At 44.2% G+C, this 25159-nt stretch overlaps 1 protein-coding gene and 3 non-coding genes across 4 annotated transcripts in view; 2 read left to right on the forward strand and 2 right to left on the reverse strand.

The window, feature by feature from the left end:
- jcada (junctional cadherin 5 associated a) overlaps positions 1 to 20142 on the reverse strand; it is a 46886-nt gene extending 26744 nt beyond the window's left edge. The window contains 2 exon segments of the mRNA XM_051066610.1: positions 10711 to 11238; positions 19924 to 20142. Coding sequence (XP_050922567.1) covers positions 10711 to 11081 — 371 coding nt within the window. The 5' untranslated portion in view covers positions 11082 to 11238; positions 19924 to 20142.
- Positions 44 to 125, forward strand: trnas-aga (transfer RNA serine (anticodon AGA)). The gene has a single exon. It is a non-coding gene; the product is annotated as a tRNA-Ser (tRNA).
- trnag-ucc (transfer RNA glycine (anticodon UCC)) lies at positions 289 to 360 on the forward strand. Its single transcript has one exon. It is a non-coding gene; the product is annotated as a tRNA-Gly (tRNA).
- On the reverse strand, positions 641 to 712 carry trnag-ucc (transfer RNA glycine (anticodon UCC)). The gene has a single exon. It is a non-coding gene; the product is annotated as a tRNA-Gly (tRNA).
- Positions 20143 to 25159: the final 5017 nt, after the last annotated feature.

A 25159-nucleotide genomic window follows, 5' to 3' on the forward strand; every position in this document is an offset into this window, starting at 1 on the left:
AAAAACTATTTTGTGACTATATTGTGACACAGCAGTGCAGGTGGTTGTCGTGGCCGAGTGGTTAAGGCGATGGACTAGAAATCCATTGGGGTCTCCCCGCGCAGGTTCGAATCCTGCCGACAACGAAGCATTTAAACAGTAATCACAAGCTTATTTGCTACTTTACCAGTGCATGTAGAATTTTACAAACAGTGGTGAAACATGGAAATGTGTTGTTGCTGTTTTATAGCTGAGCAAACCATTCAGTGCCCGGTGGATGGAGACACTGTCATCCCTAAAGAGGTGACAGCGATGGTGGTATAGTGGTGAGCATAGCTGCCTTCCAAGCAGTTGACCCGGGTTCGATTCCCGGCCATCGCAGTTAGCTTTGGATGCATATGTCTTTGATAGAGAAGGCATAGTTTTCTCAACAGTTACCACGTACATGACACACACATTTATACAGAACACCTGTGCAGGTTTAATTCTACATTCACTGGTACAGTTGCAAAGAAGCTTGTGATTACTGAATTCGAACCTGCGCAGGGACATGAATGAACTTTGACCTGGTGTAAGCACACTGTAGATCTGTGATCAACTGAAAGAGTGTGTATGACTTATTTTTTAATTAAATATGTATTTTTATGCATCCAAAGCTAACTGCGATGGCCGGGAATCGAACCCGGGTCAACTGCTTGGAAGGCAGCTATGCTCACCACTATACCACCATCGCTTGTTGTGAATTGTGTATCTCCCCAGCTTCAAGGGTGAGGGGGGAACAGGGAGAGGAGGGAGGGGAAAAAAGGAGCAGAAGACAGGGAGGAGGAGGTACATCATGAAGAGAAGAGAATCAGAGGCAAAATATTTCATGCAAAGACTTTTATTTATGAATAGTCTGCAGCACTGTACAACAGCACACACTTGTCTCTATCTATGACCATTTTTAATGATCATAGCAAATATAGACAAATATTGTGCCTTCAAAAACAGTTCCCTTTTCACAATAATCTAAAAATACCTTGTTCTGTTTAAATACGTAGCTTAACTTTTGAAAATAAAATATACATTATATGAAATATAACACTTGTTTATTGGATAGACTATATAGTACCAAATGCAACTATATGCAAATACACCTTCTCTCTGTGACTTCTGACACGTTTCATGCACAAAAAAAGAGAAAAAAAGATGCTGCTCATACAAAAGAAGCTGTACATACGTCTGTATGAAAATAGAAAATATCAAAGCAAGATGTGCACCAATAGTCTATATTATGTTACCAAGAAGTTGCAGTACAAAAAGACCTACGATAATGACCAGATAACACATTACCTGGAACACAGAGGTATGGGTACTGGGTTGATAACAGGACAAAGACAAAACCTCAGACTGAGCTTCCACTGATGAACTCGAGTCAGAGCCACTTCCATGCAAGTCCACAACCACGTCCGACAGGTTCAACATCAAATACAGCTGGATCAAAGAGTGACAGGGTCAAACAAGCAAACCAGAAGTTGCAGTTTTAGCTTTGAATTTTGGTATTAAACCCAGTGAATGTTGATGTCCAATGCATAGCATAAAGTTTGGTTTGGTATGTTTTTAATTTATTGTATTGCTACCCCATAAGTGAAGTGAGTGTAAACCAATTGCCAGTTATGCCACACAACTTATAAAGCACTGATGTGTTAACATTAAATTACTGAACATGTTCAGATACTGTGATTAGTATTCCAACAGCTATGTTCTGTACAGCAAATATTAAGCATCTTCAGCTTAATATTTTTTCATTATTGCCAAAACAACTTCAAATATTTCTTTTGTTAATGTCCAGTTTAAATTAGGATTTGTAAAACAACAACATTGGATGTGTCACACACAGATGAAGTTCTCCAGAAACAGTGTGTACAAGGCACACTGCGATCAGTATAGCTACATCTATCATTTCCTGCAAAAAGCACTTCTGAAATCACACAGAAACTGAGATATGAACAAAGGTTAAATATAGACTTCTGTTAATGCCACAAAATATAGATTCTCCTTTTGAACAGTATGAGGGTTAACAGAAAAAAACACTTAAATCAGACATTTCTGATACATGTTGCGATTGCTGATGCTGAGACTGATGGCACCGGCGGGCAGGGAGGGTGCGAACGTGAATCCCTCCGAGTGTAAAGCCAATAATCTCAGCAGTGCAAATCTAACGCTTGTACCAAAAGGTAGAGCCTTAAACATTTAAATGAGATCAACTCTGTGAAATGGAAACTTACTACTCAAATCATGACACAAACGCCCGTATACGACGACTATATTGCTCTTGAGTGAAACTATTCAAGGACCACAGTGTTTCTCATTGCAATCCCGGCTCTCTGAGTACATTCTCTATCTCACAAGTATAAGAATAAAGAGCAGGGGGTTTCATTATTGGTAATACACCCAAAGACTACACTTCCAAAAATCTAGTCTTTTCTTAACACAGATAAGAAAATATACATTTCTTCAGCAATTAAATGTCTTAAATTGATTTTTTATATTCTTAATAAAATCTTATAACTCTTTCTTATTTACATTTGGTGTAGGTTAATACTGATTGTAATGCAATACTGTTGCCTTCTTGTATTTTTTCTGTTACATTTCTTATGTTTGCTGAGCAGAAGCACTTTTACATTCATATTTCAACACCCAAGCTCGCAAGGGAGCCCAAGTGCAGACTGGGAATAATGACATGCATTTTTCCAAAAGCAAAATAAGACAACTTCAAAAAGAGGGAGTCCGCTTGCTTGAGCAAATAAACTTTTTAAGAGGTGGAGAGAATGGAAGGATGAGGATGACAAGGTTGAAAAGGCCTGGAGAATTGGCACCAGCGGTGCCTTTATTTGGCTGTAAAAATGCTCTCGCAGCACCAGGACAGTCAGTTCTGTGAGAAGTAATGTGTAACAATATTGGAGGGGTCACGGCTGGCTAAGCTGTGAGGTGAGATGAAAGCCTTTGTTGTTGGAAAAAGCTGTTAACTTGAGAAAGACAGATTTCCACAGTGGTGAAGGCAGTGTCAGAGGTTACACTCTCTCCACCCGACTGGGGTCGTAGGAGTCTGATGAGAAAAGAGAGGAGAGAAAAGATGAGACAACACAATCAAAAATAAGTCAGTGTCAGAGCAATGTTACTTGCTCTAAGGTGGAACTTAAAGGAATAGTCCGACATTTTGGGAAACGTGCTTATTTGCTTTCTCTGTGAAAGTGAGATGGAGAGAGTAATTCCAATCTGCGTTAAGTAAGGAGCTGGAGTCAGGACAGTTAGTGCAGCTGGAGGCAGGGGGAGACAGTTAGCCAGGCTCTCTTCTATGTGTCCACTGACACCTCTATAGCTCACTGTCCAGAGTTGGCTGAAAAGACTGATAGTACTCTCATATCTGCATACAAAGTATAGTAAACTAGAGCCAGTATAGTGCATAAAAAGGGCCTGGCCATGTCCAAAGGTTCAAAAAATCAGCCTATCAGCACTTCTAAAGGTCACGAGTTAACATATCTTGTTTTTTGAATCTGTACAAAAACCAAAACTAAAACAACAAATTGTGGTTTTATGTGGAGTTATATGCACTGCTGGCTCCAGGCTTTATGCTAAGCTCAGCTAACCACATCCTCACTCAACACACAAACATGAAATCGATATAGATCTTGTCATCTTACTCTCAGAACGTATCACAACCTGTTTGTAAATGGTTAACATCCATATATTATATTTTGGTGCTGCTTCACTCTGGAGTCAAAATAAGCATTTCAAATGGTTCATCTCTTAATTCCTTCGTACCTACCTGAGACAGAGAGCATCTCCTCATCCTCCATATTTGCGGGGCCACAGGTCCCAGAGCTGAAGCTGAGTGGCAGCGTTATTTCTCTCTTAGGAACACTGCGAGGTTTAGGGAGCAGAGGAGGCTTCTGGAGCCTGGTGCGCTGCTTTGGTTTGGGCAACTTCTCTGCTTCAGCATCTTGTGTCGATTCAGCTCTGCTAACCTCTTCTGCATTCTCTCCATCTCTCAGTTCCTCCAAAGGCTTTTCTTTGTTATCCTCCACAATTTTCAGCTCCACCTCTCCTTCTGACTCTTCTAATTTGACATCTACTTGTTTACTTCCTTCATTGTCTACTTTCAGTGCAGTCTCAACATTAATCTCTCCTTCCTCCTCCTCTTGTCTTTGCTTTTCCTTACATATCTCATCATACACTTCCTCTTCAGATTTACAGTCTTCTTCAGGATCTCCCACCTTGTCATCTGCATTTTCCTCCTCCTCCTCCTCCTCCCTTCCTTCTTCCTCCAGTTTCTTGTCCTCTTCTTCCTGCTTCTCCTCAACTTCCTCTTTTGCCTCTTCTTTAACCTCACTCTCCTCTCCATCTCCATTTCTCTCCTCAGAACCAACTTCTCCTCCAGACTCAGAACCTTTGAGACTGAGGCGTCTTATTCGAGACACTGAGTCCAGCTCTTTCAGGCGTGCCATTCTGTCTGTGGTTGATCTGCCCAGAGATGTAGCAGATGAAGAAGCGGAAGAGTTTAGCTTATCTTGCAGGGATTCGATTAGTTTGCACGCTCCGCCTCGACCCTTCTTCTCCCCGCTGCACGTGCTCAGTGCTAGTTTCTCATCAGGAGTGACAGGCAGGGATAGGGGAAGCTTGCTGGGTGGGAACTCAGGCAGGTCCAGTACTACGGCTGACTGAGCCTCAGTATCCTGGTTGTGTTCACCATCACTGCAGTGGCTGCTGTGCTTTAGTCTGTCACCTTCTTCTTGGTCTACACCTAATCCTGTCTCCTTCATCTCCTCTGTCTCTGCTCCCTGGACAATCAGGGCCTCCTCTCTGACATGCTCACACTCTCCTATCACTTGCTGTGTCTCTTCACTTGGACTTAATTGATTCTCAGCTACAGTGGTGTCTGTTTCGTCCTGGTTGTCCTCAGATTGTTTGTCAGCCACACCCAGGGCCTCCACTGGAACGGCTATACCCAGTATCCGTGCTGCCCTCTGCTCGATGGACTCATTTTCAGGAATACCTTTTGCGCATTTGACTTCATACAGGTTGCTGAGGTCCTCTGCGGGTAAAGCATTGGCTTTTTCCTGAATCAGTAAGTTCTCCAGATGCTTATCTGCTATTGTTGACTCATTCTTATAGGTCAGAGGCTCGGAGATGGCGTATCGCTCATTGCCATCATCATCATCATCAAACACAAAGGAAACCTCCCTCGTCAGCCTTGTGATATGTGGTGAACCTTCTTTCTGAGGTGATCTGCTGCTTTCACTCCTGGTTCTACAGATGCTTAAATTCACCTCACCCCTGAATGGTGGAATATTGTCTGATGTAACCTTTCTCTCTGTGTCCTCCTCAGCTTGAAGCTCTTTATTTGAATTGTGCTCAGGGCTGCCACTATTTTTAACAAGTCCTGTCCTGCTCTCCCATGAGAGCTGCACTGACTGACTAAGCTCCTTATTACTGAGTGGAGATGGGACTGAGAGTGAGCGCTGCATTGGCTCCCCGGGACCACCAGGAGTCTCTGTGTATACTGTTAGTCCCACATCCCTCAGCAAGGACTCTTGAGGGACGGGGATGTCCTGTCTATAGAGCCGGTTTGACTCATTGTGTGGGGATAGTGAGGACAGGAGGCAGCTCTCTCTGAGGCCAGGGTTGGGGAGTACAGATAGCTCATTTGTTTGTGGCATGTTGTTGGCTTGTGGCCTAGAGAAAGCACTCCTTATGTCCATTGAATCTAGATCGGCAGTAGAAGCAAAGGACTTTGATCTGACTTTTATATTGGTAGGTTTTTCTATGTGCATTGGTGGAAGACTGATTGCTTCCCTGCCTGGTTCTGGACCAACAGTGAAATGTGCTCCTGATTTAAATCGGTCTAGTCTCCCATTCACCCCATCAAGATGATCAGTGTACTGACCCACATTGGGTCTCTTACTGATCGTGTCTTCCATCTCCTTATTAATGCTTTCCAGTTCTCCAATGGCATCACATGGCCGTCGGTTCACTGGCTTTAAGAGAAACTGTCCAAAGGCCACTTGCTCTGCGCTCTCTGGGGGACAGGAGTTGCTCTTCCTGGGAGAGGATGGTTGCTGGTCTCCGTGATCACTGGCCTTGGAGGGGGAGGGTGGGTCTTGCTGTGAGGGTTGCAGTGATGGCGGTTGTGTTGAGCTGAGGCTAAGACGGGAGAAGGCGCTATTGCTGGAGGGATGAAGGTTTTTCTGGCCTGACATGGGGTAACCATAAGAGGAACTGCTGTCTGTCCCCACACCACTGTCTGTGGTGGTGTCTGAGGCGGACTGAACAGGCTCTTGTCCCCCAGGAGGACTCTGGGGTTCTGGACTTTTTACCACCGTCAAAGGTGAGCCAGTCTGAGTTTCCTGATTACGGTACTGGTTTCCAGGCCAGGACCCGGCATAGCACAACTCTTTGTCTTCACTGGCTTGGAGTGCCCATGCATCTATGATCTCCTTCCTTAAAGGAGCCCTCTTATAATTCCTCATTGAGGATGTGCTGCTGGTGTGAAAGTGAGAGTAGTGGGGTTTGATCGGCATCTCATTCACAGACTTGCTCCGAATATTTGGGCTCTCTCTGAGGCCTACAGCAAAAGTTTCTGTATTAGTGACAGTCAGGCTTGCTATTGTCTCATTGTTGTTCTGATCTGCTGCTAAGTCTTTGTTAATGTTAGTAGGTGTGTGAACAGGGACAGACACAAGGCAGAAGATGGTCTCGCTCACTCTTCTCTTAGTGTTCCTGTTGTTCTCTGGCCCTGAATCTGGGGCAATTTTCTTCACTTGGGTGATGGTTTCTGCAAAGACCTGGTCTGAGCTGGACCCCTGCCGAGAAGACGTTCTTGTTAATGGAGCCTGGAAGGTTGAAGAGGGAGATGGAGGAGGACGTTGGTTTTTGGGATATCTGTTGTTGCAGTTTTGGTCAGTTGCTGGGAAGTTATCGACAGTCTCTTTGTGCAAATCGCTGTGCCACCTGTTATTGTCATTGTCAAAGTCGCTAGAAGACGTCTGGTTAGCATCATCGGCCAGTTTGGCAGCAATGAAAGGCCCCAGTGGTGGGGGCAAAAAGGCACTGTCGTCGGACACAGGCTCCGACACGGTGACGCTGGGAAGCTCGTTGCGGATGTGGCGGATCTTGTCAGCGTCCGTCAGGGAGTTGCCACCCAGGGCTGAGGAAATATGGCGGATACGTGGGTCATCAAAGGGGATATATTGGACCCCTCCACCGGGGCGTTCCTGGGTAGTATACACAGGGTAAAGCTGCTTCTGGCTGGACAGGCTCCTCTCTCTCTGGGGATCAGGCCAGGAACCTGCTGGATGTCTGGTGAACCAGTGAGATCCATCTGGAGCCACCTGTATCTGCTGGTACATGTCCCCTCGGTACCTAAATGTAAAAACATGTGCACTTTATCTAAGAAACAATGACTTTAACAAGACAGGAAATTTTTAAAAAGTTAGCCAACCTAATTATCTTGCTCCGTTTAGTGAGTGACTGGACAGATATACTATCAACAAATATTATTAGAGACAATAGAACAGACAATGCTCTTGAGAAGACTGGAGCCCCTCCACTGTTACTGAAAGACTAATTTACCTGTAGTCAACAGCAATTTCACCATATCCCCGGCGTACCCCTGCCATTATAGGTGCTCTTTTATATGATGGGGGAGGGATGTATCCCGGAGGACCAGAGTCTGGTGCAAAATAGTCCAGTTGTGGGTCACCTGACCTTGATATGGGAAGCGGTGTCCTGTCCCTGGCCTGGGGAACAGCTGAGTCTCTCCCAGATAACACCTCACAGCTTCCCCTGATCTGCTGGTGCATCTCATAGGAGGGAGGCCTGGGGGGTCGGGTGAAGCGAGGCTTTGGTGTCATTGAGAGTTGGTTGGCACTAGCTGGCCTGCCATTCTCCGGCCAGCGAGGGGCCCTGTAAAGGTCATGGTGTGACAATGGGTGGCCATTGACCCGCCTGTACAGTTCTTGACCGGATGAGGGTATATCCACATATTGCAGGCTCTCAGGCTGCAACATCCTAGGCAGGGACTGGGATTTGGCTTTGGTCCTGGGGTGGACTATCATGCCCTCTGGTGTCCTGGCATGGAGCCGCTGCTGCTCCTGTGCCCAACGCTCACCCTCATTCTGTGACAACTGGCGGGCAAAGTTCACGGCTGGACGCCACTCATCTGTACCCAAACTCTGGCACTTCCTCTCAGTTGCCATCCTCCACTGATGGAGAGCAGCCTCCCTCTCTCTAGAGCGGGCCTGAGCCTGGGCCTGGGCCTGGACCTGGGCCTGAGCCTGTGCCTGGGCCTGGGCCTGGGCTGCCCAGCGCTGCCTCTCCTGAGCTGCTCTCTGACGCTCCTCTGCAGACATCTCTTGGCCTCTTGCTTGCTGAGGCCCCTCTGGTCTTCCATAACCCCCCTGCCCTCCTCCATGGGGCTCTCTGAAGTCAGCATAATCCAGCAGTACAGTAAAGTCCTGGCCTCTTCTCCTCCAGTAGGACACATCCTTTGACTGCGACTGTGGACCTCTGGTGCCATCGCAGAACCTGAGAGGAAACATTAACAGGTAAAAGCACTGGTATTATTCAACAAGTTGTTGTTAAATGGTTGAAACCCCCTTCTCCTACACCTCTCCTAAAGGGAAATGGAGCAGCTGCATCAGTTGCAAACATTGCAACTCTCCAAAACTGCCAATCGGACAAGCATGCTTACTTACACTTACACAGTGACTGGCCTGGACTGATAAACTACATACACTGACAAATCTGAGTAGAGCTGTGAGCACTTTGACTTATCTAAGCAATCCAATAATCAAACACTGACATACAGCTGTTCAGGGTCAACAATTGGGTACTGCTGAGAGGTCAAAGAGGAAAAAATATTTATGAATGCTTTATAATGAGGACATAAAAAATGGAATTAATCTCCCACTAGATGGAGACATATGACCACGAGTAGCAGTGCAGTGTCTGGTAATTGTGATTTTCTATGGGGCATAATGAACACATTACACAATGACACACAGTGGCTGTTAGTCCCAGATGTCCTCCAAGACAGATCAACAATTTAGAGGATGTTTCATAGACAATCTGTCTATTGCACTGTTCTTTAGCTTTGATGCTGAGAAAATAAGCATCATCTCACAAAACCAGTAGAAGGAAAGCTCTGACTTTACAGTATCTATGTGAAGATGTTTGATGACAGATCTGATGGGCTACAACGAGATGCAGTGGGTCGCTGCACACAGCCTGATCATTTCAGGGTATTTGTGGAGTGACTGACTGACTCACTGACAACGTAAACAAGACACAAGCACATGTGTACACGCCCTTGAGGCTGAAGCCACTGAGCAGCCTTGACATTTCCATCCATGATCATCACTGGACAGAGATGTTTGCTGGGGGAAGGGGGGATAGCCATGCCAATTTGCTAAATCTGAGAGCATCTCATGTAAGATGAGTTACCATCATTAGTTTAATTGGGTCTAAGTAGCACTGCTATAGAGCGCCAAGTTAGGCCTGTTCCTTATCTACACTAAGGCTGCCAGGCAAAAGGGATTTGGATAAGGCGAAAAAAAGGAGGATGAACAAACAACAGACAGAAATTGCAGAACATATGTCTTAGCAATTCCCACATTCCCAATAGAATGCTCTGATAGCACTGGCAGAGCAGCGACATGAAAATGAGGATTACTCGTTTCAAAGAATAAAACCAAAAAGTGACAAAAACACTAACACAACCACTGACATTATTCAAGGTCATTTGACTATTTTCAGATGCTCTGTCACTGGCTGGTGGCTAAAAGGGATTAGGGGAAAAAAGAAAGTCAGCCAAACAAAATGTAAGGAAAAAGGGAAAAAAATCTGACAAGCCTGCCTAATTGTGTGGACATGGGAACAGCTGTATTGACTTTGTCTCAGTTACAGCACACTAACCCCCAGAATTGGTGCAAATAGGCAAACTAAACAATCCTGTTTTCAGGAAAAAACAGATTGACTGCAGCTAGGCGATATCTCAGGAAAAATCATACGTTCTAACGGTCTTATCCGAGGGGGGTTTCAATTGCATAACTCCAGACTAAGCTAAATATAGCCTATCTCCCATATACATATTTAAATAAACCCTACATGAATCTTGTATTATTGATGATGTATGCATTATGTAAGTAGGTGTGAAGGCTGTGAAACAGTGGAATCCAGTTAGGCATAGGTTGTGTGTGGGGACAGAATGGAGAAGGGGGTATTTTATAAAACCTGGCAACCTGTGTGTGTAAGATTGGGCATGCTCAAATGGGGTGCACAGGTTTACCCAAAACCTGTTTTGATTACAACAACAAGGTCCCGATGTGGCAGATTAAGACTCCAGCACATATTATCACTTCTCCCTGCCTAACACTGGTTGGGAAAAGGAAGAGAGAGGGGAAGTGACACACAAGAGGAAAAACAGAAGCGAGAGAGAGAAGATGGTGGGAGGGACTGAATGACAGTGTTAGGCAGCTCCATTTACAATGTGTTGTAAAATCCCCATACAAAACTCCTGGACAAGTTATTTAATTTCATTAGTATGCTCCATCAAAGCACCATAACAATGACAGACTGCGCCATTAATCGATGAAGTGTGAAGACAAGCCATATTAGGATAGGGAATACAAAAGGTTCAGTGAGACAGGAGCACATCATTAAACTCAAGGTACAGTGAAGACTATGTCTTACCCGCTGTCTGAGGTCAGTGACTCTCCCAAGGAGTGAGTGTCAATTTGGTTCCGGCTCTCACCCTCTCGCCTGGGTTGGCTCCTGTCCCTGGGTTCATTATTGTTGTTGGTACAGCCACTGCCGTATGCTTGGGGCGGCCTGGTTCCTCCACCGTTCCCATAGGGTGCCCCGGGTCCTCTTTCATATCCGTTCACTGTCCTGGGACCGGGTCTGTTCTCCAGGATTTCATGGTGCTTGCTGTAGGATGGCGGTGAGGACGAGGGAGCCTGGCGGGATGAGGATGCCGGTGTCGGGGTAGGCGTGGAGGAGGAGGTGGTATGCTTGGGCAGCTTGTATCCATGAGAGATGAGGAGGTCCTCCACGCTGTACATGGTCGCATTTGTTTATGCTGGTGTGATTATATTTTTTTTCCTCTCTCTGCTTTTTTTTTTCTGAGAGAGGAAGGTAGGTCGGTTGTCGAGGCGTCTCTGCTTCTTCCCAACGTGCAGCGGCAGGATCACCGGCACAGCTGCGCAACTGAGGCCATCACTGGGAAAAAAAAGAAAGAGGGGAATGACATGAAGAGACAAGAAGAGAGACAGAGAAAAGAAGCTGACGGTAAAACCATTATCCCTGCTACCCGTGTCCAGTTTTTGTCAAGGGTCCCAACCCATGTGAACAGTTGATAGGACGAAACAAAAAAAGACCCCGGAACCCAAATTGTGAGCCGCCACCACAAAACCAAGATCACCCGCCTTCCCAGCAGCCTTTCCCTCCCTCCTCTCTTCTCCAGTCCTCCTAGCAACAACCTTCTTTCCATGTCGCTCGGAGATCACCAGCACCAAACCGGTCCAGAACTGAGTCGGACTGGGAGTTAAACAAACACCCAGAAAAACAGACCACGATAACATGATCATCAGCAGCGACAAGAGTTCCAGGAGGCTGCTGGTGCTGCAGTGAAAACACAAAATGCCACTGTTTACAGTGGGCTCCCTGTAGACTTCCATGCAGTGGCTGTAAGGTAGCTGTTAGCAGCCAACCACTGCTCATGTTTTGCATCAGTGAGGCGACTGGGGGATTGTATTCCTCTCTGCTCACCTCTGCATCCTCTCTCTTACTATCTCAAAAGTATTTTATGGTTATAGTCTAAAAGGATGAAGATATTTTTTTCAGCCATGTGCTTAAATAAATCTCTGGGTTGGATTAAGGTTGAGTGTATTCACAAACCCCTTAAAGAAAGACAGAGAATTTAAAATCCATCAAAAAAGTACAGAATATGTCTTATTCTATGGTGTCTTTCCTGAAAAGATTTATCAATTATCAATTAGTCAAAAAAACTAAATGGTTCCTGCAAATATGAATGTTAATGATTATTTTTTGAAGTTTTTTTAATAGTAAATTGAATATTCTGGGGTTTTGGACTATTGGCCAGAAAAAACAAGTGATATGAAGATGTGACTGTGGGCTCTGGGAAACAATGACAGGCTACTTCTGACAATATATAGACTAGACAATTAATCAACAAAATAATCTGCATAGCAATCAATACTTAATAGCTGTAGCCCCGTCTGTGTATGTCCTATTATTCTGAAGTGTTTAAACCAAGCTTGAAGACGGAAAAGGAGCACTGTAAAAACACAGAGTAAACATTAACAATCTGCAAGGACTGTAAAGGTTAAATGGAATTATGACATTTGCTTTCTGCCCCCAAACATGACTATAAGTAGCATCAGGGACTGATGAGGAACTGAACTGATGACACCCAGGGTACATCTGCTCATGATGTAATGCTCTCGATGAAGTCATGTTTGCTGCCTTGTCAACAGGACAGATGCTGCTGCAACCCACTCATTCAATAGTCTCCACTGAAACCGACTGCCAACAACCTGGCTGTCCTTAATAAGAAATGGCATTCAGGAGCAGTGGTGTGAGACTCGTTGCCAGAATCAAATGCTGTTCAGACAGTTTAAAAGCCAATCACACTATGATTGTTTAATGGCAGAGCCAAATTGCTTGTTTTCAGCTCTGGAAAACAGACGGCCGAGACAGCCTCACCGAAATGTATTCAGCTGCAAAAAGATTAACATTTGTTTTGCTTCTTAGCATTTGTTTAGCCATGATAGTCCTATAGAGATGAAAAAATCCATCTATAAAAGGAGTCCTGACTCAGAGGGCAGCCTCACTACCCCTGTCTCTTTCCTCCTGCTCCCTCCATTTCTCCTCTGCTTCCCTCCTCCTTGTACCTGGGCCCTAGGATAGCCTACTAGGTGATTAACAGGATCCAAGACCGTGAAATGCCGCTCTCTTTGTATGTCTGGCTCTCTAATACGATTATCTTTTTCATTTAAAACCTTAAACCTGTTAGTTTTGGAGGATTGACTCTTGGCGCTTACCCAGTTCATATTTTTGTTGAGTTTAACCCTTTCCATTTGTGTTTTGAGTAATCTCCTCAAGGAGAGGCTAGTTCTGAGTTTGGTAGGGAAGTGTTACTGAACAATGTCAATGGAAAAAAAAAAAAAAAAGATTTTGGCCACTTCATTTGATTCCAGATGAGCATGCAGACACAATTTTTCATTGACTGTTACTTCACGAACTTTAGTTGAACTTGCGCTGGGCAACAGGCCAGTGACTACGTTCAATAACTCATGAAGTTTCTCTGAAATACTGTAAATGGCAGGAAAATGGAATCCAGGAATGGTAATATTTGTGGTCATTTGTCACTTCAGATTATTCACTTTAACTCACTTGATGAACATGAATTTTTCTCTTAAGTGTAAACATTTTCTTCTATATTTTAAATCAAGAGCCACCATCAGGAAACCATATCAGGCTTTGAGATCAGAGTCAGATTGGTATCATACTCCTTTCCTCCCTGTAAATGAGGCCTATCCCTCCAACCAGGCAAAGGCTTAATTAAGTGAGCCTTAGGTAAAGGGCTATGTTTATTAATATGATAATTCACTTTTGTTATGATATTTGCATATTAACCTGTTTTAACTGAACATCCATATGCCGTCTAATCTAGCTAAATCCTTAATCTGAGGCAATTGCTCTTGGTGTCATCACTAAATGAGGATTATCTCCATCATCAGTAAAAGTAAGGATTTCCTCCTGTAAAATGACCTGCCCTCACTCAGCCCCCACCTACCCCCACCCTCACTCCCTCCTTCCCATGACAAGCACCGTTTAAATACTGCTAATGCTGTTACGCAATGGAATTACCCATTTTATTTCAAATAAAACCTCAGATTCAAGCAACGGTACGCAACAATGGCCGGCTTTCATCCCCCAAAACACAACAACATTGTGTTTCGCTACAATGCCTTCTTGTGTGAAAAAGACTGGCATTAAAGGCGCTTGAATTTGGCAACTAGAGAAAAAAAAAGTGCAGATCTGCTGTATTTTTAATGACACGGCTCGCTCAAAGAGAGAAATTAATGATACAGTTTATGGATAACATATGCTGCAAAGTAAGCTAAAAATAAATAGAACCACATGAGGTCTGGCATTTCCCCACAGACGACCCTCTCACCAGCCCCCACATTTTCTCTAATCAGTCACTGTACGCTACTACTGTAACAACATCATTTACGTTTACTACGCAATGAAAGATGTAAGATCGCCGCTTTTAAGGTCAAGTGAACTTTTGTCAAGGCCATGGCTTGTTTATTAAAAACAGATACAAGCATTTTTTTGCTGTGTGAGGGGAGCCTGTGCCCTTACTGGTGGCTACACCAGCGGCAGGCTGCAGGGGCATGACGGCTTGCAGGTTGACAGTTTGGTGTCAGCTCCTTATTCATGGCCCAACTGAGATGAGGGCATGGTAGGGAGGTGGGGAGGAAAGAAAGCAGAGGGACAGCATGGGTGGCAGACAATGCAGGACAGAGACCTAGATCAGGCCTCAGGGAGGACAGAACTGCAGTGTTAGAATATGTTAGTAAACAGTAGTTGTTTTAGGTTACAAGCCTAAAACATGGTAAAGGTTATCTGCATAAATCAGACTATATAAATAAACTTTATAGATAGAGAATAGTCATGGCAGTCTATGAAAGCACACCATATAACAAGCAGAAAGCAGAAAAACAGAAGTTTCTGTGCTGTGGTCAAAACAAATTGAGTAACAATGATTAATGTTTTCCTGAAGAGGACACAGAGAGTGTTAAAATAGAACATCCCTCCTAAAAGTGAAGAACTACAGACAAAAACAAATCTGGATTTAACAGGCTCCAGCATGAAGGCACCACAACAAAAGAAATCACAAACACCAGAGCCTGCAACCAAAAAGACGATAAGCCTGCTTCCTAAAATATTCCACAAGAGCCGCACCTCTTCACCACATTGTTCCCAGTCTCCTTGGATCTATAACAACTGACCCGAGTGGGTGTGTACTTGGCTAGTCTCTGGCCTGCATCTGTTAGGACTGTGCATGCACACGGGTTTCTCTGGGATGACAGCCCATCACATTCAGCAAACAGCAACAGTCCACAGATTGTTTATCTATGTGACATCACTGTGTCCAGTGGAGGGGCCGTCTCTCTTCCTGAGGAAGTGCGTCTTTGTGAGGACGGAGGAGAGCCGACGGTGTCGCAAATGTTTCCAGTCAGGCTCTCTGTGAGCTCCTGTTTGTCCCGGGGAAAGAAGTTGGAGGCATGCTTTTGGCTGCAGCCAGAGGACTAAACAGCCAAACAACCTCAGGCCATATTTTATCCACGCTGACCTCTAGGAAGCACAATGTTCTACACATCAGGTAGACTGTAACTCAGCAACATAAAGTGTAGGCATATTATCTGGGGAGCTATCTGCTCTCTGGACACTGGCCATCCATCAGGAAAATCCCTCTGGGCTCAGCAGCAATGCAACTAGTTTTGGACAATTATCTCCTACTGCAGCAATGAGAAACAATGGTTGTAAACTAGCATGTGAACATGTGTTATGGAGTAGCAACAAAAAAATGTAACTGTCCGTGACAAAAAGAGCTCATCACCACGTTGCAACCCATGTGCTTTCTCTAGTATCCACGCCCTCCTGGTAGAGAGAGTAGCAACAGGCAAGCCCCGTGCATTGTGAGTCAATTAGCTCATGTGGAAAGGTTTAGCCAAAAAACACCCACTTACATTATTTTGTTGAGCATATCCCATGGCAACAGTTGTTTTGCTTTTGTGAATGGCAGCTCACAGACAATAGCATGTGGGCTGCTAAGATATTCCCGCTGCATTGCTTCAGTCCAAAACTTATTACAGTCAGACTCTGGCACTCACTGGCAGTGAAATCAAAGGCAGGATGGGATGGAGGGGGACAGGGGGAGGGCGGTGTTGTTTTTATTCCACCATATTCCAACACATCACAGTCTGCAACACGATGGTGTGGTTCTGATTCATTTCAGACTGTTAAAAAGTAGACCAGCCAAACATTTGTCATCCAAGTTCAGTCAGTGTTTCAGTCCAAAGAAAATTTTCAATAACAGCTGGCTTACACACAAGAGCAGTATAGCTAATAGCTCATTAATGCATAAGGCAAAGCTGTACAGCAACCACTAAGACACTGCCGATGTGCGGATGATTACATCAATGGACTCATTTTCCATTGTGTTGCAGGCTTAGCTCAGTTTAGCTGAAATGTAGGAATTTGACGTCATGAGATTTTCTTCAACTGAATGCATCCAACACTCATACATTATGTGCAGGGAGATACAGGGCTGCGCATTTGCTCCAAAACACCGCAGCTCATGCCAGCATTTGAAAATTATCATTTCATATGAGAGGAACAAAAAAAAAAAAAAAAAACATAAAGGAGAGGTTATTAGGCACGCTAATCCAATGAGGCACTGTTCTGCTACACAGTAGGCTTCACCTGCACTGAACTATTCCCAAGCCATGCTGTTTCTGAGCCTGCCGAACTGGCTTCATGGTAATTAGTGTCTGTCAAGGTCCGGGGCTTGCTAGAGATGACAGCGGCATGGTTTATCAGCCAGGAACACAGTGATCAAAGGGTTAGCACGCTCTGGCTTTCTGCTAATCAGATGTGGACTCTGCATGCCTCTTGCTCAGTATTATAGAGGGGAAGGTAATAAACAATCCAACATAAATATATTTTACCACTGCAACATCCGAGAGACTATGCTCCATCGAGACAGCTGATATTTAAAGACAGCTGATAGGACGAGGCAACAGCAGAATTATGCTGACAGATGACTGTGATGTAGATTACAGGTGGGATGAAAAGCCTCTTCCACTCAATGTAACTAAAGTGTTGTCATGATGGACGGCCTGATGAATGTGGCAAACTGCTATGTACAACATGAACACATGAAAATGACTGAATGTCAGGGTTATCTCAAGGGCTTCATCACTGCATTGGCATAAAACGGACACACAGAAATCACAAAGCAGACAGCTCAACCATCTGCCAAACATATGGACATCCAACGGCCAGCATCCAGCCAGGACATAACAATATATACACCAAGTGTGCATTCCATTTCATTTCATGCCTCAGATTCACTGCCCTGCATTCTCGCTCTGAGAAGCACACTGGCAGATGTCAGTAGCATTCACACATTTATGGCTGGCTTCATCCACCAGCCTCCTTCCTCCTGCCTGCGTCACCTCTGCTCTGACATCACATGTGACATCAGGCAGGACCTCCGAGGGGATCCCTGTAGCCGGGCAAACATCAGATGACTTTCAGAGGCTTCGGCTACAGCTACCCAATGGCAGAAAAACTCGTTTTCTTGTCGTGCCTGGCCTAGAAATAAAGCTAAAGACTGACAGACAGGGAGAGGACAGAGCTCTCTACCATCAGAGATGCTACAACAGCTAGTGCACACACACGATTACTGGAAAGGGAAAGTCTAGCCCCAGGACAACCAGTCTGCCTGCAACACCGGGAAGTTATCCCAGCCCTCACTTATCGCACACTGTTTGGACCACTCCTGGAAGTTGAACTGGTATGACTCATTTCATAGCTGTGGAGGGCCCCTCCAGTTTCGCTGACCAACCCTTTCCTCCGCTGCTGGAAGGAATTAATGAGCTGCTTCCCTTCTTAATACGCTCCCCGTCCCACCATACTCCACCCCCCCTCAGGGCATCTAACAGGGGCCTTGTGTTCACACACCATCCCAGTCTCAAGGATGTGTGAAAGACCTACCACATAACACACATGCGCCCACACACACACCACACACACTTAAGATTTTTCTTGCTCTTTTCTGCGAAACTACATATTAGCTGGCTCTTGTCCGGGCTTTGTTCCACAGTATTTTTTGGGCTTTTTAACTCGTCAGCCTCTGGTATGTAAAAATTCAGCACACTCAGTCTAGAAAATGTCTCTTTGCTGACATTTACAAACAGCTTTTGATGTAAGCTCACTGAGCTATGAAAGGTCTTGGCAACAGGGAACAGATCACTCCTGGGCAGAGTTAAGAGTACTTCCATAAATACTATAAACAACACTACCTAAAATAATCAGACCTAAGGGCATGACAGCCTAGCCATAATAACTGACTTGATCAAATCTGGTGGGATAAAATGGGATTACTACACAAACGCCTACACTTAAGATAATGGTGCTTCAGCTGAAGTTGTCCACTGCAGCAACATTATGATAACTAAGTAATAACATTATCTTGAACTTGAACAGATCAGGTGAAATCTTGGCTTTGACAATCTGGCCTCTAGAGGTCCCTAAGTGACAGCAATAATTTATGTGCAAGACCTTCTAAAATTAAAGCCATTAAGCTATTGCAATCACTGTGACATGATTTGAGGTACGAGGAGTAAAGAGCAGAGCAGAGGCGAGTGTTTTATCCATTGAGAGATGTAGGCTATTAAATATAACTACACCATAAAAACCTTTTAAGTTCAACGTTCAACACTGAAACGTAAATCTAAGTACATAACATTATTTAAGAATTAAAGCAAGAGCTGCCTCGACACTGTATCCATGCAAGGTTATAAAATAAGGCAGTGCGTGCAGGAGGCTGCGTGGGGGGAAGGAGAAGAGAGGTCAAGCAGCAGCCATCATCATCATGCAAACATGCTGCAGGTGTGACAAAGTGACAGCATGCAAACATCAAAGCAGCCTAAACTTGGCAGACCATTTGCCAAGGGCTGTTTGGAGCTCATTTCCATCGCCATTTGGTGTTCACAAGCATCCGACCAGAACCGAGAGCTACACATCACTGGACCCGAGTGTTGTCATCATGTCGTTATGAAATGATTGACAGGCTTGGCATGATGCTAGCCCCGCTGGTTCTGTTGCAGGTTGCTGTCGTAGCAGACTAGCCTAGCCCCGATGCGCGCAGTTCTCAGATGCGGGGAGAAAGCACGCCAAATTCCATTAAAACATCTGCCTGTTTAAGGTTTCGCTACAGCAAAGACTAGATGCATACCTGTTTTAGCATGACTTAAGATCCTCTACTCATCAGTAGAGGTCCTTGGTTAAATTCGGCATTTGTATGACCCACTATAAAGACTGCATTTCAATGATAGCTCTGTTTTATAACTCCGACTGCTCACTATCACCAATCACAGTTCACTGTGGATGGAATACCACTCAAGAGATTTAAGGCAAAGCAATTCTATAAGTTTAAATTGCATATAAGTAGTAGGTGTTTGGAGTAACACAGAATGCCTACCGAATGCAAGCCATGGCCGCAGTATTTCGCTTAAGTCCTAAATTAGTGTTCTTCTCGATATAAATCTCTGCTCGTAAGCTAGGACATATAAAACTGCGTAATTTGGACGGAGTTTGGCCTCTCTTCAACAGCACAGAGAACGGCACAACGGGGCTAACGCTAGCCTGGCTAGCTCCATCAGCAATCTTTAACCTTCAGCTGATAGGAGCGCGTCCGCAAATAGTGTCAGTCGCCACGGCACACGCTTCAAGTTAAAAAAAAAATAAATAAAGACCGCCATCCTCCCACTCCTTCACCTTCTGATGTCGCGTCCTCAAAGTGCCACAGTATTGTCCTAAATCCTCTAATCCCGGCAGAGGAGACGGGGACAGCCGGACAGGAGAGCGCCGAGGTAGCTGGCTTGGTTTGGCTGCAAGTTGAGGGACCGCTGGAAATGTTGAACGCCGAGCAGATGCGACTCTCAACCTCTGTCTACTCCTCTCAGCAGCAGCAGCTCGCCTCCTCAGCCGCCCGCATGTGTCGTGAAATTTAAAAAAACAGAACCCCGGCAAACGCCTGAATTAAACGCGGCGTATCTCTCGACCTGGAGCCACTTTTACCTGTAAAATGCGTCGTTGCGTTGCCGCCTAGTCCCCGGCGGTCATCCCGGCCGCTGCTCTGGACGGACTGAGCTGGGATCTGCTGAGGGAACAGCCCCTCTACAGTTACTAGAGCACAGCACTGAGGAACCATCCCTCTTCTCCAGCGGGGAGGCAGCTGGATGCTGCTCAGCGATAAGGTCACTTCACACTCAGCATTTCAGACAAGTAATCAAACTCACATGCATTCTATCTATCTATCTATCTATTATCTATCTATCTATCTATGTAGTCTTTAACTAGGCTACAGCAATTAAATTCTTATGTAATTTACATAGCTTGGTGTAATTACTGTGACACATTAGAATAACTAATGTCTGCCTGTAAAGGTTGATTACTTGCAAATAAGTGATCAAATAAAGATGTGTGCCCATCACCTCCACACATCCTTGACTGCAGGCTATTTATGTTAATGTGCCATGCTGTATGTATGATGCAAAGGCTATACAATATCAATAGATTATATGTATTCTGACACTAACAAAATGTATGATAATGTATTTGTTTTAACCTCCCAAACTTTCTGTCTTTCTGTTATCATATGCAGGGCCTCAGCAATAAGTTGATTAATCAATTTTGAACTATTTTGATAACTGACATGCAGAAATGCCTGAGGTTCTCTGGTTCCAGGTTGATAAAATGAGAATTTGCTGCTATTCCTTGTCCTGTAAGTCTTTAGTTGTTGTCTTTAGACTTTTGGTTGGACAAATCAACATTTGATGATGTCAGCTTGGGCTCTTCAAATTTTGTGGTGGCCATTCCCCCCCCCCTGTTTGCTGTTAGTATAAAAACTACTTCAAGCAGTTGATCAAACTTTAAGTCTACTTTTTTGTTTTTGTTCTCTTGTAAGGTTTGCCAAAACCTACTTTACATCTGTCTGGCTCTGAGCCCTCAGAGCTGAAAGTTGTAGTCCTTTTCCACCTCTTAAAAAGAACAGAGGACCCTAAAACCTCCATAATATTGACACAGATGTTGCATATAACTGAATTCCCCTGAAACTAAGGGAGGCTGGTAGGCTTCTGTCAGCCCTGGCTTGTGTATTCCCAGAGTGGAAATAATTTCAGTGGACTGCCTAGTATCTGACCATTGAAATACATCCTCTAATTTATTTGAAATGGCTGCTTTTGGCTGTCCACTTTGCTTGATCACAGCTGTTAATGTGCTCCCTGGGCAATGGCCTCCCAACAATAATGGTCATGTTTACATCAAGTCAGCCTAACTACGAATTACCTACTCGATGATTATCTCTATTCCTGCAAGGTTAGCCATTGTTCCATTTGTTGACTTAGCATGTCCTGTGGCCTTTAATATGTGGAGAAAAACATCCATAATGACTTAATAAAGTCAAAAAGACTGTGGTGTTTGAGCTCCCTGTGGCATTTGTGCGCAGTTTGTCTAACAGTGAAGCATTTAGATAGCAGAGGTTTGGAGTGTGGACTGCATGACATGTTAAGACAAGGAGAAACTGAGAAAAGCGAGAGGAACCTGACAAGAACAATGGGAGTGATACGAGACACTGTAACTGCTGTGTTACAGTAGGTTGGAAATAGCATATCATTTAATTTGGCCTGTGACTCACTGGCATCTGCTCAGTATCACTGAAGGTCAACACTTCTGTTGCTGCCTGCGTTCGTAGAGCGCACTCCGCCTGTACTGCACTGCACCCAACGATCTGGCTGCGTCTGTTTTCCATTGTGCCGTACATATGCAGCTCGTATGCACTGCACTGAAATGTGGCGCAGAGACGCTGATGTCACCACTCCGTTTGCCAGTTGTGGTTTTGAGGTTGAGTGTTTCTGAGCTTGGTGAGCAGCGCTGCCCGCTGTGGGCTGCTGCAGTTGCCGCTCCCCAATTCCCCAGAACTCTTGACTTTGTAGGTGTGTGTGTGTGTGTGTGTGTGTGTGTGTGTGTGTGTGTGTTGTGGGTGGGGGGTGGTAGATTTATGTGGATATCTCCCTGCTAGTCAGTGAGCAATACCAACTGTGTAGAAAACTCCATCATGAATTCATGAATCTCAAAAGTGGCACTACATACTGGGTGGATTTCTTACTGAACAGGAAGTCAGAAAAGTGGAGTCTGGGCAGTTTTGCATCTGTACCTACATTTTACATTTAGTTGCCTGAAAACTTAGAACTGAATGTATCAAATATTGGAGACATTTTTATTTAAAGGCAGCCTGTTCTGCCAAATCTGTATCTGAATGTGTTTACATGTCATCATATGTGATTGGTTCAATTTAGAGATTTAAATTAGAAGACTGATACCACTCTGTTATGTAGCCGTTAAATGTGTACCTTTAGCCAGGAGATTAGCTGTTAGCTCTAATCTACCAGCAAGTCAAATAAAAACTTGTTGTTTTTACATCATAGTTTTTGTACATATATCAAATAAACTAGATATAAAGTGTTAATCACTGTAGTGAGTTTTAGAGACTCCCCTGGTTCCAGTCTTGATGCTAAGCTAAGCCAGCCATCTCCAGTCTATAGTTTCATATTAATTTTACATTCACAAGAGTGGTATTAATCTACATTCTCAGTAAGAAAGTGAATAAAAGTATATATACATTAGCCCCTTCTTTATATTTTCTGAGTAGTTTGTTTCAATCTCAGTGCTGTTTCATGGGCTTCTTCACATTGGCAGCAGTAAAATGAAAATGTATTTTACCTTTTAGGCGTAGTCATGAATAGTTAAATTTAAGGATACTGATTCTTTTTAACATTATAGAATGTAATCTCTAGATAACAAAAATTCCCAGAAATAAACAGATCACATTTACTCAATGTCCTCAGCGGCAGCTACAGAAAGGATTATGTTCTTATTATTATGTCCAGGCAGTGTATACAGTGTATTGTATAAGTTACCTCTGCTGAGGTGAAGCTCACATCAAAGGCCGCTGTGGAAAGAGGCTTGCTACAGTAGCTTTAAATAGATCAGCAGGTAATGGGCTTTGGAAGGCTGTAATTGTAGCAATCCCAATGTAGCGAGAGCGGCCACCTTTTAAAGCTTGGCATGGGCCAGACAGATTACCATCAGGGGGCTACGGTGCCACCTGGCAAACACCACCATTTCTGTGATCGGTCTAATTTACGGCCACCAGCCATCCAGGAGCTGGCTCACAGGCTCTTGTCTCAGCATTTGTTTTCAGTTCTCCTCTGACAAATAACTGATGATGATTTAACTTTTCTTCTTGACAACAAAAAAGGAAACTTGCCAGACCATTTGAAAGCTGCAGGGGTTGTGAAACCACTTCCAGAGAGATTTTATTAACGTCACCTTGATGGCTCGCTCTCTAAGAGAATGCCAGAGAATGATTTTATGCTGCTTCTGGTCTGTCTAGCTGATTTCAAAAGTTGGAAGCTTTTCCATACAGAAAGAATGTGCTAAACTTGGCTCGACTATAATAACTGCGCATTTGTGGGCCTCGTGGACCAAAATTGTCCATTTCCCATCAGAATCCATCTGCAGACCTATAATTAAGATTATTTTAGGAACGCCAGAGTATCCAGTGGTCACTGCATCCTCTGAATCTATCTGGCAGAACCACAGGAGCTGCCCTGAACCCAAACAATTGCACCACAGTGTAACGTAAACACAAAACTGATTCTCTGTTACATTCCTCCATCCGTCACCACCTCCTCAAATTAAATTGTGACTCAACAGCAGGAAACCATTGTCAACATTTGGGGTATTGTTGGGCAGTGATTATGAACATGTGCTCCTTGTTTACTGCTCAGTAACACTGTTGTCTTTTGTCTGTAACAAAATGTCTGAAAATAAAACTCATTTGAAAACAAAACACATTACTCACCCATCACATGCTAAGAGATGATTACTTTTCAAATACTCTGAGAAGGAGTGAGCTCACTACATCATATCCCAACATTGGTTATCTAATCAACTCAGTTTCTTCCTCCGGAAAACATATATTTTTCTAGGCTGAGCTCCTACAGTAACTGGTCAGCAACAAGCTGAAACAGCAGAGAGAAATGTCCTGATATTCAAGGCAATTACAAACACAGTCAAACACATCAGTCACATGCTCACACACACAGAGGCACTGAATCTTCTCAAATATGATTTTAAGGTCTCTTCCCATGAAACACAGTCGTGATCAAACCGACTCTGCAGAAACAAAGAAAATCCCTAAACAGCTGGGTTTTGACGGGGTAAAGTGCCTACTGTAACTCAGGACAGATGTGGAGAGAGCCTGACTGTATGAGGTCTGAGCCTCCCCGGCAGTATCGCACAACCCAGAGGCATCTGCTCAGGAGATCTGAGGGGCCGACCGGGGATATTTTTTGTGTTTTGGTCCGGCCGTGGATTGTGGTTATTGTTCTAAGGTGAGAGATCTGTGGGGAAGGAGGGCATGCGGGCCACTCTCAACACATGAGGATCATGTAAAGCCCCCTCACCTCTGAACCGATGGTGTGAACAGCTGCCTTGTGTTGATGTAGAGATTCACTTTGATCCACCTTGATCCAGACTCAAGCAGACAACTATGTTCATATCATGTAGGGGAGTTACTTTTGGAAACTGCATGCTGTTCATTTACCTGTTTTTATTATGTACCTGCGTAAATGAAATTTTCTCCCACCAGGGCCGTATCAAGCCACAAGTGGGCCATGAGGCAAAAAGCAAGCTGTGGGCCCCTACTGACCCCCCACGTGTTCTCCAACTCAAATTAACACATAAACAGCGATGAGGCTGAAAAGATACACTTGTGCTGATACTCCAGATAATAAAGATAATAGTAATTAATAAACTACTCTTGGCTGCCCGATGAGGAAATGCCTCTGATCAACTTGAATTTGTTGTATCACCTTAAAGTAGCTGTAATCAATGCATTTCTAATAACAATGAATCAGAGGACATCATGAAAGGGATCATTTGTAGACACAAACCTACAGAGACTCGCAGAGACTAGTTTTTACTAACACCTTGTACTGCAACCAAGGATGAGTAAGAATGAGTCAGCAAATGAGCAGAGAAGTTGAAGTAGATATCTAAATGTAATAGATAAATGGGCCAAATGTCCACCTTCTTCCACTCCCAACTGGCGGTAGTGGTAGTACGATTGCAAACTTGACCAAACCCTGTGTCTTGTATGAAGAAAAACTATACCCACATCCACTTTTATGTCATTAATAGTATTAAAAACATCCTGTTTAATTTAAGAATTTGAATGAACACATTTGGA

Source organism: Lates calcarifer, linkage group LG24 (assembly GCF_001640805.2).
Source record: "Lates calcarifer isolate ASB-BC8 linkage group LG24, TLL_Latcal_v3, whole genome shotgun sequence".
Taxonomy (NCBI): Eukaryota; Metazoa; Chordata; class Actinopteri; family Centropomidae; genus Lates; species Lates calcarifer.